Source organism: Diadema antillarum, unplaced genomic scaffold (genome assembly GCF_040938485.1).
Source record: "Diadema antillarum isolate AM-2024a unplaced genomic scaffold, OU_Dant_1.0 seq00000112_RagTag, whole genome shotgun sequence".
Lineage (NCBI taxonomy): Eukaryota > Metazoa > Echinodermata > Echinoidea > Diadematoida > Diadematidae > Diadema > Diadema antillarum.
Window position 1 is genome coordinate 1,087,616 of NW_027271196.1, and position 18,168 is coordinate 1,105,783.

The following is an 18,168-nucleotide window of genomic DNA, read 5'->3' on the forward strand; positions in this document are numbered from 1 at the left end:
CTGTTCGTTTTGTGGTGCAGGGTCATATATATATATATATATATATATATATATATACATATATATATATATATATCAACATTTGTGTGTACGCACGATAGTTCATCATAAAGAATGTTTAACTATTCTACTACTCTTTGCCTGTATCTGACATTGCAAATAATCGTGAAAATGATTACCAGTACACGAAGTAGTTTTTTTTTACTAAAGTCAGCATTTAATAGTAGGCACAAGAAATGAGTTGCATCTTATAATACCATTTACATTCTATAGGAAAGTGGAGAAATGTTCTATCCAAGCATGACAAAACCATAACAGGTTTATGTAGTGGCCTCTATTATTGTCAGCACAGACGTAGTAATATTGACATACATAATGGGATGGGTGTTTCAGAAAGAGTGAAATCCTTTCATGAGTTGGTCAAATTTGTACGTAGGTTGTACAGTATGACGTTCCTTGATCCAATCCAGTCTGCCAGAGATTTGAGGTGCAACGACTGGAGTATAATTTGAATCTTAATGTTTTCAAGTCGTATTTTCAAAGGAAATGTTAAAATCACGTAATGTGTGCTTCAAGATAGCAGTTCAGAACGAATCCATCGCGTTTTTCTAATATTCTTGCTGTAAAAAGAAAAGAGAGAAAGAAAACAAATATTAGTCTTTCATTTTCAAAAACACTCAATACCTTTTCTTTAAAAATTCTTATCATCAATTCGTTCGCCCGGTTTAGCATTAAAAAAGTTTCATATTTCGGATTGAGTAATTGGTTGATAGGATTTTTTTTTTTTTCATTTTCAGTAGCATTGACTGTTAGAAAAGTTGTTTAAAAAGGGTTTTTTTTACTGATTTCTCCCCTTGTCTTGATCCATGGACACTGAAAAACATGCTCAAATTAACGCAGAAAATAATCATAGGGACAACTACCTGCTGCTTGTTAATTTTCGTTTGCATGATTAAAAAGACATCTTTCCAGCCAAATTGATTATGATTATTCACACAGAGCGTTCAGGTTCCTTGACCACGTACAGAGCATATTCTTAGGGAAAATTGATTTAATCTCGTAAATTGTATATTCAGCACCTCCTTGCATGGTTATAAAAAGTCCAGATATTAAAGCCATTGTCCAAGCTTGCAGATAAAACCTCCAACGATCCACCCGCTACCCACAGGAGAAGGGTCGCACTGCAAATCGTGCCACATGTAGTTCATAGCCGCGTCATATTCCACGCAGTGTTGCGCGTTATTATAGTTGTTTGGTTGGTCTGTGTCCCAGGAGGTGTAATTGACATCCGAACCGTCACTCCATACAAAGGAACCCTCGGACTTCAAATCATTCAGTCCAATCCAGACCAGTTGTCGACCGGTGAACTGTTGATTCCAAGTTAACAGAACAAAAAAAAAAAACTAAAGACATTAAAAGAATAGGATCATCACATGTTAAATAATTATTGTTTTTGTGAGTCTTCGAGTGGGCATCTCCACTTTTTCCCCCTCAAAATACATGCGCGTATTTTTCTTTTGAGCTGAATATAGACGGAACACGCTCTTATTTCATTTTTCCCGCTGTGTATTTATTCAAATATATGTTCACTTTTCATCATTACGTTGTATATTCTGTTGTAAAGAAAGAATAATAGAGGCCCATTGACACTAACTATATCCGTCCCCGCAGTCAAGATATATTGGGCAGAAATGTCTTTATTTCACCTTATGCATAATATGGGCCTAGATGATCAAAACTAATGATTCCAAAATAAATGAAACAGAATTTAATATGGGTGAAATCAAACTTACACGATATATTGGGGAAAAGCATTTATGACGAGTAGTTCACATCTTTTCGCACAGTTCATTTTAATTTCTGCATTCAAAGTTTGAAGCCCCTTTTTCTTTGTTTAATTTTGTTAATTAATTCATTACTGTTTGATTCATTCAGATTTCACAGACGTTTCCCACATAAGCATTTAAAGGGACTGTACAGTACTGGTTGAGGTGGGGATTCATGTTTTGAACATTGCTAAGTGAGATAGTGAGAAACCTCTCATGAAATATGAAAGAGCATGTAATTTTAAGAAGGATTCAATGTTTATTTGATGAAAATTGGTTTTCAAATGGCTGAGATATCCAAAAAAGTGATAATAATAAAAGGCGACAGGCCACGCTTTTTATTAGGATCTCTTTGTTTCACCTTGTTTTTGGATATCTCAGCCATTTCCAAACCGATTTTCATCAACTAAACTTTTGATACCCCCTAGAATTGCATGCTCTTTGACATCTCATAGAGTGGTTTCGGAATATCTCGCAAAACTTTAAAAGCTGAATCCTCACCTCAACCAGAACTGTACACACCCTTTAAAAGCGAAATGGGATTAAAAGTTTCTCGTTGCAGCTATACGTACCCGTTTGTTTCGTACGGAGTCGAAGAGAGTGATAAGAAAATTCATCTCCTCCTGGGAGTGAATGGACACGAGGTGACCTAGCTGACCGGTGGTGGCGCCCTCCTCCCAGCATGGCTTCGTAAATGACTGGCAGTGTCTTTCGGCCTCCTGCCACGTGACACTTTCCGCTGAAAAATACCTATGAGAGACGTCAAACATCGCTTCATGTCACCAGGTGTACAATGCAAGCATGGACAATGATCAACATCATAGCCGAATAAATTGGTAAATCTGAATTCCACTGCGTTTTCTAACGATTGGAGAAAGGCGCTAGCACTTTCTCAAATGGGGAAAAAAAGGTAGAAACACAAATGCATATTGGAATATGAATGCAAAAGTAATTCATGGAACAAACTGCAGCGGCCTCCATATTCCACGTGACACTTGCCCTTTTTTTTATTTCTGGATTTTATTGATCAGAACAAAAACATTGTCCTTTTTTCATAAATCATAATTTTATGACATATACATTTTTGACATCACAAAACAAACATTTTAATAGCATTCAATGATAGTAAAATTACCAGGCGTCTGATCCTTTTTTTAACTTTACTCTCTAATACACATTAACACCAATAAATCTAGAATCACATACACAGAAAACGAGGGAAAAAAGAAAAAAAAAAGAAAAAATGGAAACACAATGGAAACACTAATTAACAAAGACAAGACAAAAGAAACCATAGCCACAAGAACACACACTACAATCTGTTGCTGTTGAAAGTACCTTTCAACACCATAAAAGCGCTTCAGCATGTTAGCAGGTAGGTACAGAAAGTTTCGTACTCATTTCGTGTGCTCTGAAAGCAGTGATATAAAATGCGCGTCGAGCGCAAGTTTTGGACGTTCTCAGTCGGTTCAGAATTCCATTCGATTATAGGGATTTTTGCTCTGAGGACTTTCAATAAGAAACAAAATATTCCACCCCCATATTCAGTACATATAGATAAAGCTGACGCAATTGATTTGACTCTAACATCCAGGGCTGTTGCTGTTTTTGTGTCTTATCTTTTGTCTATTTGTTTGTTTCTGTGTTTACTTATCGAGCCCTGAAGAGCTTATCATCTTTATATCCCAACACTATAACTTTTCTTTCAATTTTACTGTCTTTCCAATATGATATTAGGGTACGTTTCGCTGATTTATTTCTAGTAAATATGCACAAACTAAAAATGTAGATAAAACATGTAAATTTGAGTGACAAACGCTAATTTTGAATATCAATTATATATTTCACGAATCAAAACTCTCAATATTTTGGAAAAGGAATAAACAGCTGTATTGATTACCAAAATATGGCTTGAATGAAATACTATATTGTAGAAAACTTCAGTGTACCCTACAGTATACTGACAGTAAACCGATTTTCATAAAAATCATAAAAGTACACAACTCACAGAAAAAACATGATTTTAGATATTCGACGGGTTAACAAAAGCATAAAAATGACACGATGAACTTGGAACAAAATATATCCAGGCTCCGAAATTCCGCCATTTCATCGTGTCACTGCTTGTAACCAGGGATAGTCTGGTGGAAGTGCCGCTACCCGGAAAGCAGTAGATAACAGGTTCGAGTTCCACTGGTTCCCCTCTTCCGACATGTTTATTACTTCATAGATCAGCATTTGCGATCTTCAAATTTCATTTGTAGAGGGACACAGTTAAATTGATGAAACTCACGCCAAAAAAAAAATAAATAAAAAAATAAAAATAAAGATAAACAAAAACAAAAACTCTTTGTTCGGGACATCTGTATTAAAACAGCTTAAAGGGATCGTACAGTTTTGGTTTAGACCTAATTTTAGGTTTCTAACATTTTTAGGTGAAATAATGAGAACCTCTTATATGAAATGTGAAAGAGCATGTAATTCTATGAGGAATTCAACGTTTATTTGATGACAATTGGTTTTGAAATGGCTGAGATATAAAAAAAAAGCGATTATGATAAAGTGTGGGACCCTCACTCTATTACTACCGCATTGTTTTACTTTGTTTTTTTTTTATGTTTCAGTCATTCCAAACCGGATTTTCATCAAATGAACTTTGAATTCCTCTTAAAATGGTATGCTCTGTACTGTATCATAAGTGTTTTCTTGGTATCTCGCAAAAAGTTAAAATCCCAATTCTCATCCAATACTGTACCATCCCTTTAAACGCAACAGGTGAATGACCCTGTTAGTTATGTACAAAATGTATTACCCCCTTCTAAAAATAACTCGTGAGGTACTCTTTTTCAACAGAGTGGTTGAACGCGTTTAGTCTAGCACACTTCGGTACGGTTCGCAATGGTTAGGTTCTCTTTGGTTCGCATTTGAACTCTCTTATCAGCCTGTCACACCTTTCCGGGCAATCCACGCGGGCTTGTTGCGTGTATTGATTCCAGCAAGCAGGGAAATTTTCTGCGGGCTGACAAGGATTTGGGCGAATGTCGCGTGCGTCGTACCTATGGACGGATGCTACTTATGTTCTACTCACGTTCTAGTTACGGGCTAGTTTCGTGGGAGTTATACCTGTGAGGTGATATCGCTACGGCCCTTCTACTGGTGTTCTGCGTGGACATCTACGGACAGTCCCTGCGACTCGGCAGGAACAAGTTCGAGCATACTCAATGGCCCGTCACACCTTTCCGGGCAATCCTTGCTTGTGACTTGCGGGGAACAATTTTTGCTTCTCGGAGGTGTCCGCAGTTGCCTTGCAAAGTGACAGTAACCAGATATTCTTTCTTTCATTCTCTTTGCGGATGATTCAACTTTTTTTTCGCATAATAATCCTCTTACCCTTGTAAATACATTAAATTCTGAATTAGAAAAAGTTGCTCAATAGATAAAAGCTAATAGGTTATCTCTCAATCTTCAAAAAACAAAATATATGCTTTTTAGCAACTCCATAGAGGCACTGCCTGTTGATATTATCTTTGATGGCACACCACTGGAAAATGTTTCTTATGTCAAAATTTTGGGAATAACAGTTGATAATAAGTTTTCATGGAAATTTCATATTGACAGTATAATTATGTAAGATTATTTCACGAAATATTGGTATAATTAATAAGATTAAAGTTTGTCTTCCTTTGTCGTCCCTGCTGACATTATATTCATCCCTTAATTGTCTTATTTAAATTACGGTATTCTTGTATGGGGAAATACATATCAAACACTCTTGGATAAATTACTTCTGCTACAAAAGAAGTCACTGCGTATTATGTCACACTGCATTTTTGTCTTATACTGATTCGTTATTTTTTGAAAATAAAATGCTTAAAATTAAAGATTTGTATTTGTTTAATTTAGGACAATTCATTTATAACTGTAATAAGAATAATCCTCCAGATATATTTGAAACAATGTTTTGAAAAAAAAATCAATTCCTTCACAATTATCCAACAAGGCGATCCAATGAATTCCATTTGCCATTTTTTAGGACTTTGCTGGCTCAGCACACCTTCATCTACTAGGGGCCAAAGTATTGGAACTCACTTCCAAACGACATAGTATCAGCACAAACTTTAAATTCTTTTAAGAACAAATTAGAATCATTTCTATCGAAATCTTATAATATAAAACCGAATTAGGTTCGGTTTTATTGTCTCAATTATGTCATCCTTTTTATAGCCGTTGTTCTGCCGTTCTTCTGCATTCATACTGGTATATACACCCGGTTACAGCTCGTTATTCCGAAGGTTCGCATTCCGAAGGCTCTTAAGTCCGAAGATTCGTTATTCCGAAAATTCCATAGTTCCGAATTTCATTTTCGGATTAACGAATCTTCGGAATAACGAACCTTCGGAATAATGCCACAAATGTTCGGATTGACGAACCTTTTTTCATTTTCGGATTAACGAACCTCCCGGTATAGGGAATTTGTGTGTTTCGGATTAACGACCCTTCGGAATAGCGAACCTTCGGAATAACGAACAGCACCCTATTCACCCAATCATTCGCAATATCAATCCAGGGAGTGTTTTATCATAGCACTTACATCATGAAGACCAGTGTGCTTGTGTTCGACGGCGCGTGTTGTACCATAGTCTCATTTCCCCCCCTTTTTTTTTCTTTTCCCCTTTTTTCTTTCTTTTTTCCTTCCTTAGTTAATCTAATGTCAGTTGACATTGGTTTCTTTGATTTTGTGTATATGTATTTTCCGAGGGTCCCATGCCCTACAAGCGTTGCTTTTTAGTGGGACCCTCCATTTCCATTCTAGTCTTTGTATTAAGTATAATGTATTTGTATATACCTTAGAAAAGGAATTCCTGTTGTTACTCGTGATCATATGTACATTTTTTTTTGAAATTGTCACAAATATGTTCTGTTAATGTATTGTATATTATTTTTCTTTGTTTATTCAATGGAAATGGAAATAAAGTTGAACTTGAACTTGAACTTAACTAGCACGTAGCCGTCTGTATTTGCGTATGCAAGTCAGATTTACCCGCAGCCAAGTTTTGAGCATGCTCAAAACTTTTTCCGGGTGACTCGCAGGGATTCCCAGCAGAGGACCACGCAGAACACCAGTAGGAGGCCCGTAGCTGCCGCAAGTCATAGGCAGTTAACCGGCGTGCATGTTGAGGGTCAGTTACTGCCGTTCTGCTGGTTAGTTGAGAGTCGGCTGCGGCCAGAGGAGTTTCTTCACTGAGTTGTCAGCCCCAACGGGCCTGACACGCAGGTCACACAAAATATCCGCAATTATAGCTTAAGTAGCAGGCGTCCAGCAAGTATGGCACATCGCCTTGTCCGCCCGCAAAAATTGTTCTGCATGCTGGAAAATCCCCACACTCAACAAGCCCATGTAGCTTGCTCGTAAAGGTGTGACAGGGCCTGAAATTGACTGCTGGCAAACATGACTTGCGTGCGCATCTCCGGGCAAGAACGGGCGAGATACGTGCTAGCTATGTACTGTCATGTGCAGGTCAACTGCGGGGATCTTCGGATAGCAAAACTTTTTCTCTGTAATTCTCACCCAAGGCTTGCCCGGAAAGGTGTGACAAGGCCTCTCCCCGCATCTCAGTTATATATATGTATGTATATTCTTTTTTTTTTCTTAGGGGGGGGGATGTCTGGATATCACCATCCTCTTCCCCCTCCCCCACCCCCGCCAAAAAAAAAAATGGGGAGAAAACACATAAAATAGGCCTACAACATACACAGCAAACACTCGAAGAGACAAGTATAACGAATGCAGAGTTGTACAAACTTTTCAAGCATAATAGCATAATAGCATAATATGCTGCTTAACTATTAAATACAAAGAATGTACTCTTTTTTTTTACTAGCACTTATGAGAGCCCACAACTATCATAACACTCAATATGGCAATAATAGATTGAGCCTCGTACCTGTAGCACATGCCTTGGAAACCAGTCCACAGCGGAGGGCAGCCGCACGCCCTTGCACAGGAACCCGGGAGCTTCGGCAAAATCAAACCGACAGTGACGGCAAAGCAAAGCAGAAACACTTGCCGAGACATGACTGCTGGCAAACGAACTTGGGAATCGGTGAAATTCTCAAACGTTGATTTTGTCTTTATATCAAATTGTGTGCTTCTTCTCCTCCTCCTCCTACGCCAAAATGAGTTCGCAGGACTGTTGGTAACTAACAGAAGAATGTGGCGCGAAATGCGATGCTGTTTAGGTGCTGCAGCTCACGCGGCTCTACCGATCGACTGAGCCGCGGCTTATTGTCCTTGTATAGTATTGTCCTAAAGCAATGATTGGCTGAAACAGGGCCTTCCGGACAAAAAAAGAAGAAAAAACTGTGTCAGAACACGTTATTAGATACTGCCAAGTGGATGACAAACTTAACCCTGATCCCTCCGGCCCTAGACACGTGATTAGCAAACGTTCTTTCGGGTTGTCCCGTTATGAACAATTATTTGGTAGTTGCTTGTCGGGGTGCTTTTGTGCCTATACGGTTGTGATATGGATATTGGTAAACGTTTATTCAACTCTGAAAGTTGTGCCACGTTAAATAACCACCCCTCCCCCCCCCCCCCCCCACAAAAAAAGAGAAACCTAAGGAGAAAAAGGCACTGGAATCAAACTGAAGGTGAGAAGTAAGAGAGATGGAAGCTGTCACAATATTTACACACTGAAGAGTTCTCTTTGTTGTGCTTTCAAAAATTATTGGGAATCGATTTTTTCCCTCACCCTGACTGCAATACATGGGTAGATTTAATCTTTAATAACATTTGAAGGAAGCACAATATTCATAGATTACGATAAGCTTTATTTCGATACATTGCTTCAAGATACCAGTCGATATAAAGAGAGTGAAATAATTATGTAAGAGCATGTAAGTTTAAGAAGGATTCAATGTTTATTTGATGAAAATTGGTTTTCAAATGGCTGAGATATCCAAAAAAGTGATAATGATAAAAGACTACATGCCCCAACTTTATTAGGATCTCTTTGTTTCACCTTGTTTTTGGATATCTCTGCCACTTCAAAACCGATTTTCATCAAATAAACGTTCGATACCCCTTAGGATTGCATGCTCTTTGACATCTCATAGATTGGTTTCTGAATATCTCGCAAAATCTTAAAAGCTAAATCCTCACCTTGACCAGAACTGTACACATCCTTTAAGGTTATTAGGCCTATTTGCCTTTTCTAAAATATTTTAGGGCTATGTGGCGAGTGGTTTGTGCGGCACGGAGACGAACGCAACACGCTGCCTCCCCCCCCCCCCCACATTCTGTATCAATTAATGTCGTGACACCGAATGAGAATAGCATTTAGTCCATGGGCCAAGAGCCGAAAAATGGGTTGTTGGTACCATCCGAGGTGGCAAACCTTTTTGGTGTCATTTTGTTTGTCGGACATAGATACGCTTATCAAGCTATGATAGCATTTCCAAATGAGTAGCTTAGTCATAATAAATGAATTTTTAACCAATTTGGTCTCGTTTTTATATCCCTATGCTTCTGAATCGAAACTAACCGCTATACAAATACGAGCACTGCCTTCTGTATGTTCACAGGTGTTCTGTTGTAAACGCGGTGCGCTTAGTCTTTATTCAAGGCAGCGAAGGGAAATATCCAAAGGGTTTTGATGTCCACAACTGTCACGCGGTGCGCTTAGTCTTTATCTAGAACAATGTACCGTTATCATATCTAAAGTTCCTAATAAAAGGGATTATCTATACTGTTTTTATACCACCCTCTCAACAAATACATCAGTTTTAAACAAAAATCACTCTGTTCATTTACAACAGTATTAATTATAATGTATTGTAGTGTACCGGTACATTGTTTTTGCATAATCTTTCATTGTTGGATGGAAATAATGCGACATTGGCGTGGTATTAGCGTTTTCAACGTGAAAAAGACGCTAAAATTCACGAGAAATTGCTTTTTTGTTGTTGCTGTTTTTAGATAAAGGGATATACACTGTATCATAAGCTTTGGATATTCCCTTCGCCGTCTTGAATATTAGACTAAGCGCTGTGAACATCATAACCCTTGGATATTCCCTTCGCTGCCTTGAATAAAGACTAAGCGCACCGCGTTTACAACAGAACACCTGTAAACATACTGAAGACAGTGCTCTTCTTTGTATAGCGGTTGGTCTCCATTCAGAAGTACAGAGATATAACAACAAAACCAAATTGGTTTAAAATTCATTTACTATGACTAAGCTACTCATTTGGAAATGCTTTCATAGCTTGATAAGCATATCTATGCCCGACAAACAAAATGACACCAAAAAGGTATTGCCACCTCAGATGGTACCAATATCTGGCCTGGCCCATGGACTAATTGGCTCAATGGGTCAGCGAACAACGCTGGGTCTCAAAATCACCTGACCCAAAATGGCTGTACGAGCCACGCGAGCTTCCGGATGGTGCTCACAGTGCGCATGCGCATGAAGAGAGGCCAAAAGAGCCACACGTCTTCTGGCCTCTCTCCTCCAATCACAGCAGCTCGCGGTCACATTAGGCGTTTTCACATCAGCCCGATAAAAATCCAAGCTCGAGATATTTTTCGCGATCGCAAATTAGCGCGCTATTTCATTTCTTATTCACATCAGCCCGAAGAGAATTAGCCCGAATTTTTTTTTTTTTCGAGCTAATTCGACAGCTGAGTATGTGCAAACAGCATCAGTAATGTGTGTGCCCTCTCAAAAATTCCTCATGATTTGTGTGCAGTTTGCCTCGATCGATCGGCTCACACACGCTAGGCATGATGGGATGCATCGCGCTAATTTCTCGAGTCGTTTTCACACTAGGCGTTTTCACATCAGCCCGATAAAAATCCAAGCTCGAGATATTTTTTTACTTCCCAAGTCAGAAAATAGCGCGCTATTTCAAAACATCAGCCCGATAAAAATCCAAGCTCGAGATATTTTCCAATTTCCCAAGTCAGAAAATAGCGCGCTATTTCGAAACATCGGGCTGATGTGAAAACGCCTATTATCAAATAGCGCTCTACTATCCCGCTATTTCAGAAATTTCCCGATTTGGACTCGAGAAACTTTCTCGATCAGAGCGATACCATTAGCGCGCTAATTTGTGTTCACATTATCAAATGGCGCGCTATTTCGCTATCGGGATAATTTCCCAAGTCATAAAATAGCGCGCTATTTCGAAACATCGGGCTGATTTGAAAACGCCTAATGTTTGTGTATGATGCGTACACACACACACACACACACACACACACACACACACGTGTCTCAGTGCAGCATTGTCCCAAGGAGGTTCTCTTATACCTCCTTGATTGTCCCACACGTTTATGGATGTAGCACTGCAGTCTGGCATTGCGCAATTGCATGCACAAACTTCGTTCGTTCGGGAGTTTACGTACCATTAGGGGTTACGATCGTCCGACTTTAATGCAGTTCCAAAACTGAATGAAATAACCTGAATTTTGACGATTCACAATTCTTGTTTCAATGGGCCTTACCTTTTTTTTCATAATTTTACTATACATGTACATTTCTATGGGAACTGCTCTTTCTTTCCTACTTTTGAGCCAAAACATCCCTATTTTACAGTCAGTAATGTTGAGAGCTTTGCACTAAGATTCCGTCATATATTTTCATTTCATATTCATGTGACTGTATCACACGATGGCTATAAGAAACATAAAAAAAGCTGTCCATACACTATCATCAATTTGCCCATGTACATTCCGCGTAAGATAATACTTGTGATATCATGTTTATTAATAGAGTCCATGGAACAATTAATAGCCTAAAATACCTATAAGCAGCTTAGAGTAACTCCTCAAAGTGTTGATAAGTAAAGATGAAGAGAATGAAACACTTGAGGATTCTAAGCTATGGCTACCAACGTACAGCTTCTCCTCATATTTGGGTTTTATGTTCATGGTCTCTTATCAGTTCTATCAACGACCAACTTTGCATCAGATCCACTCTTCAAGAACCTCCAGCCAAAGGTGAACTTGAACATATCTATCGAAAATGTAATGTCAATATTTAGACACTCAAGGGATTCATTATTCCGCCAAAACGCAACACCTAAACTTGTCTGTGCTAAATTAAACCTCCAATGACAGACACTTACAGTCGAACCTGGCCTTAGCGGCCACCTATCTATAGCGACCACTGAAAATCCCCCCGAGAGAAAAAGTCCTGTTAAAGACCTTGTGTATTGCGGCCACTTGTCTAACGCGGCCAGCGGCCACAAATTTTGTTTCCTGTGGTAGATCTTAACCTGTCTATAGCGGCCGCAGACCCAATGAAACCGTAGCCGAGCCGATAATTCAGCGTATTTTCGTGCTTTGAAGCCATGCCAGTCATTCACTGGCAACGTTCAGTGATCGCCACCTCTGCATCACTCATTCAGTCATAATAATTCGATTCATTCATAATAATGCTTCGCGACTGTACACATGCTACTGTGCAACCGGTGATAAACACAGGAATTGTCCAATGCAAGAAACACACGTGTGTATACGTATACACATACATGTACATGTAGGCAATGCAAACAAAATTGGATAAATTATCTATAGCCGCCACCTGTCTATAACGGCCACTCTTTTCGCTTCCCTTGGGAGCCGCTATAGACAGGTTTGACTGTATATTATTAGTTACGGCAGAACAACACCAGTTGAAAAGAACCATATAAAGGACTCAACAAATAGCCAAGTGCCAACGGAGATATCAAGTCTTTCATAGATATGACTATGAAAACGGAACTCGTCAGGGATAAAAAAAGAAAAGAGAGAGAAATTAAATGTGGTTAGAAAAGAGAAACTAGATACAATAGCATAACTGTGATAGATTGATCCACTGTAATGGATTGAGAAACATTTACCCTGCGATGCAATAGCCGTGTGTTATAATCTAGGGAATTGAAGCACATCGTCAGTCACCACGTGAGTTCACATGAAAAGAATAAAATTGCCATTAACTTGTTGTATTAACCTCGACATTTAATCGATTCTCAAGGGAAGACGGATGTCAATTCCTTTTTTTTTTGTTCCAGCTAATATGAACAGGAAAATGAGGTACCGTGGGAATTTTTCAGCACTTTGAAAGGTGAAGACTTGACCTTGAAAGAAGAAACAGAAAAACATCTTTGAAGGTTACAACTCTACAGAATCACACATGTTATTTCCCCTTATTAACCCGTTTTCATTTCGTAAAAACCCTGTACACACTTTTCAACTTCAACTCTAGTAAATTTAGAAAGGATGATGCTACTGCTTTGAACGTTGGCATTAATCATAGATAGTGTGTTTTGGTAAAGCATGCTCAATTTCAGCTTAATATGATAATCCTTTCGTTGTTGTTACTCCGGTGGTTTACATCCTGTTTTTGTCCCATTCATCCAACAGCTAGCATGGCTTGATAAAGAAATAGACCCTGTGCTTCAGAGCCTCTTTCCCCATTTCACACTTTTCCTGAGTGTGTGTTTTCTTTCCGATATTTAGATAGGTTAGAAGAGTCCACCTGATTTGAGTTACCTATCATTCTAAAGCTTAAAATCTGCCCTTTCAGAATATGCCCTTAACTAAAATCCATGTCTTTTTGTTTGTTTTGTGATGCATGGTCACATATGTTAGCTTCTCTTGCTGCGGGTTTAAAGTGTACTCACTCTCCAACGACACAACGAATAACTCTTATGTTTACACATGTTTACACATATGTGACACCTTAGTAACAATATCTGATTAAATCCTTTCAATGAACTGAAGAATTTTTCAGATTAGGAGAATTGAACACTATAATCATTACAAGTGGAAAGTATGACGATTTGAGTGAATTTGTCAAAATCTCGTTTAAAAGACCCGAATATAACTCGCAGAAATATGCAAAGACAAAACAGTAATTTCTCAGGAAGCAAAATCTGTTGAGACTATGTGGAAGGATCACTATCGTCCATTGAAAGGCGCACTGCATATTGGTTGAACCAGTCGGTTGAGGAAGTCCTTCTCTCAAGCTTATAGTGATCATACTAAACCAGTACACCAACATCAGAAAAGCTTCCTGAAGTTGATCAAGACCTAAACGACAAAAGAGACAATAACGATGGGAAACAATCAACCTCCTTTGCCATTTTCTTTCGAAAAGTACAAGCACTCGGCAAGGGAACAGTTTTGTATATTCTTAATAGGAGGAGCCCAAATTTACTCCGTCCACCCCGCGTCCCCGTATGCACAAAGGGCATTATGTCAATGTGAGGACAGTTACAGTGTATGAACGATATGGAAAGGCGTCTATCGTGTTCATTGACCTACTGTACAAAATATGAGTTTATAAATTTAAATCTTTCAAATCGGATAATGGGAAGTATATAGATTTATGAATTTACTCTCATTAGAGGTGCTAATTTGCTTTTATGATTTTTTTTTGGCCATTTTGCCCACTAGACTTTTGGTATGGTGTTCAGGAGGCCTCAACGACTTGCACTGCAGTAGAATTCAGTTCAATTCAGTTGAATACTGTTGCAATTAGTGATGGGTTACCCCCTAAAAACTGCTAGATTAACTGGAATAAATGCAGGGACGTTGATCGGATGGGGGGGGGGGGATCAGGAGGGACAGTCGCCCCTACAACGAATATATTTGGGGAGGGGGCAAACATATAATTTTGCCTCCTCCTCCCCCCCCCCCTCCATGATTTCCGAGATAAGGAGATTTTCTTGTTTCTTTTTTTTTTTAAGGAAAACTGTCCAAATATTTCACCCGAAGTATGCACCAATGCACCAATGCATTTCAACTCTAAAATACAAAATCTCTCTCGCGTGGGAGGGGGATACCACTCCAAAACCCTCTGGTTCTTTTCCCATACACTTAGTACACTATTAGACTGACAAATTTCCTAATGTTTCATCCAAAGTGTGCAACACCTTTCACTTCACTTAAATAAAAATGCAAAACTTCCTTCGGGTTGGAACGGATATCTTTCAAATAACCCTTTCCCCGTTTGGTATCCCTTCATAGATTTATTATCATTTGTGACCGTGCACCTCAAAACGAATATAAAGTCGCACACACTGATTTTGCATGAAGACTGAAAATAAGTGAAATGGGTCAACCCAGCCGAATGTGACTTTTTCATATTTTCTGAAAGAGCGGGTCTTTTTTTACATTATGCTAAAATTTGATATCATAAAACGGAGAGGAGAGTGTGTTTTTTTAGCAATTTATCTCGAACATTTTTTTTTTGGTAGAATAGTGTGATTAGGTGTGTCTTTAGAATCCCTTTTTCATTTCTGAAAAATCTTGTCCACACTCTTCACTTTCAACTCTAATAACTTTTGAAAGGATAGTGCTACTGCTTTGATAGTTGGCATTAATCATGAATAGAATGTGTTAATGAGGCATGCTTAATTTCAGTTTAATCTGATAATCCCGTCATTGTTGTTACTCTAGTGGTTTACTTCCTGTTTTTTGTCCCATTCATCGCACAGCCAGCACGGTTTTGTAAAGATTAAGCGCTTGAATAGACACTGTACTTCAGAGCCCCTTTTCTCAGTTCATACTTTTCCTGAGTTTGTGCTTTCTTTCCTATATGTAGATAGGTTAGGAGAGTCCATTTGATTTGAGTTATACATCATTTTAAAGCTTAAAGTCTGCTCTTTCAGAATATGGTCTTAACTAAAAATTCATGTCTGGCGACTTTTTGTTTGTTTTGAGGTGCAGGGTTACATTTTTATGATGATGATGATGATTATTATTATTATCATTACTACTACTACTACTACTACCGCTACTACTATGGATTGACCAGGTAAAGAATATATAATAATACGTATATCATAAACATTGCAAAGGAATACACTGTACTGTACACGTTACACAAAAGTAAAGACATTTATTATTGCCCGTAGGCATGTGAACCCACACGTGTAGCCCCTAAGAAACAGTTAACAATAATTAAAAACTAAAAAGTTATCACTCAACCCTTGATCCCCACCCTTTAACGCCATGGCCCATGTCAAACTTCAAAACATAAAACACAAAATAGAATTCTAATATAATAATAGTAGGGCCTACACTACCTTAAAAAGTGTTTGAGGATTGACACCTTCCCAGATTCCATACAAACTGTGTTTACGAGATCATTTGTGACCGTGCACCTCAAAACGAACATAAAGTCGCACACACTGATTTTGCGTGAGGACTGAAAATAAGTGAAATGGGTCAACCTAGCCGAACTTGACTTTTTCATATTTTCTGAAAGAGCAGGTCTTCTTTTACATTATGCTAAAATTTGGTATTATAAAACGGGCAGGAAAGTGTGTTATTTTACTACTGCTTTGAAAGTTGGCATTAATTATGAACAAAATGAGTTAATGAGGCATGCTTAATTTCAGTTTAATCTAATAATCCCTTCATTGTTGTTACTCTGGTGGTTTACTTCCTGTTTTTTGTCCCATTCGTCGCACAGCTAGCACGGTTTCATAAAGATTAAGCACTTGAATAGACACTGTACTTCAGAGCCTCTTTTCTCAGTTCACACTTTTCCTGAGTTTGTGCTTTCTTTCCAATATTTAGATAGGTTAGGAGAGTCCATTTGATTTGAGTTATACATCATTTTAAAGCTTAAAGTCTACTCTTTCAGAATATGGTCTTAACTAAAAATTCATGTCTGGCGACTTTTTGTTTGTTTTGAGGTGCAGGGTCACATTTTGTTTCAAGTGTAAATATGCAAAAGTTCCTTCGTATGCAAGGGTAACAATTCCGAAAAAAAGGAGGCAAACACGTCATTTGTCCCCCCCCCCTCATAATTCCAGAAATGAGGATTTTTTTTTTCTTCAATAGAAAACTGTCCAAACGTTTAATTCATTGTGCAACAGATTGTTGAATTTCAATTCTGGAAATACGAAATCTCCCTCCCCTGTTAGGTCCCCTTCCATACTTTAATAGTACACTTGGGGATTGACAAATTTCAGATTATTTCATCTAAAAGTGTGCATCATATCTGCCACTTCAATTCAAATATATATTCAAAGGTTCCGTCATCATCTTTCAATTTACCTTTCCAGCGCTCGGTTCTCATCCACAGATTTAGACTCGCACACTTTGAGAATTGGCAATTTTCCGAATATTCTACACAAGTGTGCATCAGATCGTTCTGACTACAAGATATGCTGCTTTACAACATCTGTAATGGTTGAAACGGTGCACATTCTATTTCAAAAAGTGCAACTATATGCGTAGTGCCCAAATCATAATCTTGAACAATCAATGCGATTTTACGTTGTTCTAAGTGCACTTGGTCTCAAAAAGTCGTTCAACATATAACGAGACAATTTAACTTCCATACAATTTCATGGAAATGCTAGGAAAGACATTTCATATTGTCTGAAAGGTAAACATTCAAAGGCATTGTGGGAGATGCGCAAAATGGGTGCACGTCACGAGACCGACACCCACGAGTCATACAGCCCGCAAGTAATACAGCTCACAAGTCATACAGCCCACCAGTTATACAGCCCACGAGTTTGACACTGAGTAGATAAAGCCCACGAGTTCGACATCAAGTAAAATAAGCCCAGGAGTTATACGGCTCGTCCTGATAATGGCATAAGAAGATATGAGAGATGGAGAAGAAGAGTTGCCAGGGTGCAACCCCATCAGTTGCCCCCACCCCCTCAAAATGATCAGGATCTTTAAATGTGTTTGCGTGGGTGTGTGTTTGTGAAAAAAAGAACAAACTTCAGTAAAAGTGTGCAACAGATATTTCCACAATAAACCTGCGAGGTTGTCGATTTAGTATTAATAAAAACAACACGTAATCGTCAATTAAGGTAGCGTTAGGGATTCGGAAAAAAAACAAGATGCATCCATGAAAACAGCTATTGTATTTCACGAAAAAATGTTACTCTTCGGAGGAGAATAACACAAGCCACAAATCGAGGTGAATCCCTGCGATATAAAACGTTTTAATCAGTTGAATTACATTATAGTTACAGAGAAAATTACAAATAGATCTTACTCCAAAACGTCTAAGGAGGAGGGTAGGATATCTAATATAGCCTAAGTAACTAGTGAATCGAGAGTGAGAGAAGAGGTAAAAAGTACATCCATCTTCTAGCCAAAAACTGGGAAAGCATATTAAAAATAGCACGATGGCATTATCAACAATCTAGAATTAATCCATACATTGTTCTTGTCCTCTTTCATGAATTCATTTGTGTTTTTTGTCTTCTTCTTTTTATGGGGGGGGGGGGGCATGAAGAATACAATTCTAATTGATAACAATGTCGCTTCCTGACAGACTTGCCCCCTAGAAGTATATAGAAGTACATATTTTAT

The 18,168-nt window shown here is 38.4% G+C and overlaps 1 protein-coding gene across 1 annotated transcript; it reads right to left on the minus strand.

The window, feature by feature from the left end:
• Positions 1 to 236: 236 nt before the first annotated feature.
• On the minus strand, positions 237 to 8,128 carry LOC139727025 (echinoidin-like). The gene is made up of 3 exons (XM_071638005.1): positions 7,772 to 8,128; positions 2,399 to 2,576; positions 237 to 1,367 (listed from the first exon to the last, which is right to left on the minus strand). The coding sequence occupies exons 1-3, from the start codon at positions 7,900 to 7,902 to the stop codon at positions 1,110 to 1,112; spliced, it is 567 nt and encodes a 188-aa protein (XP_071494106.1). The 5' UTR covers positions 7,903 to 8,128; the 3' UTR covers positions 237 to 1,109.
• Between the last annotated feature and the right edge of the window lie 10,040 nt (positions 8,129 to 18,168).

Bases quoted from the DNA above. Each gene is read 5' to 3' on its own strand.
- LOC139727025 (XM_071638005.1), bottom strand. From the start codon at position 7,902: ATGTCTCGGCAAGTGTTTCTGCTTTGCTTTGCCGTCACTGTCGGTTTG. The intron at 2,577-7,771 runs GTACGAGGCTCA...CGTCTCTCATAG, and splicing joins TTCCAAGGCATGTGCTACAG to GTATTTTTCAGCGGAAAGTG. The intron at 1,368-2,398 runs GTACGTATAGCT...TGGAATCAACAG, and splicing joins ACTCCGTACGAAACAAACGG to TTCACCGGTCGACAACTGGT.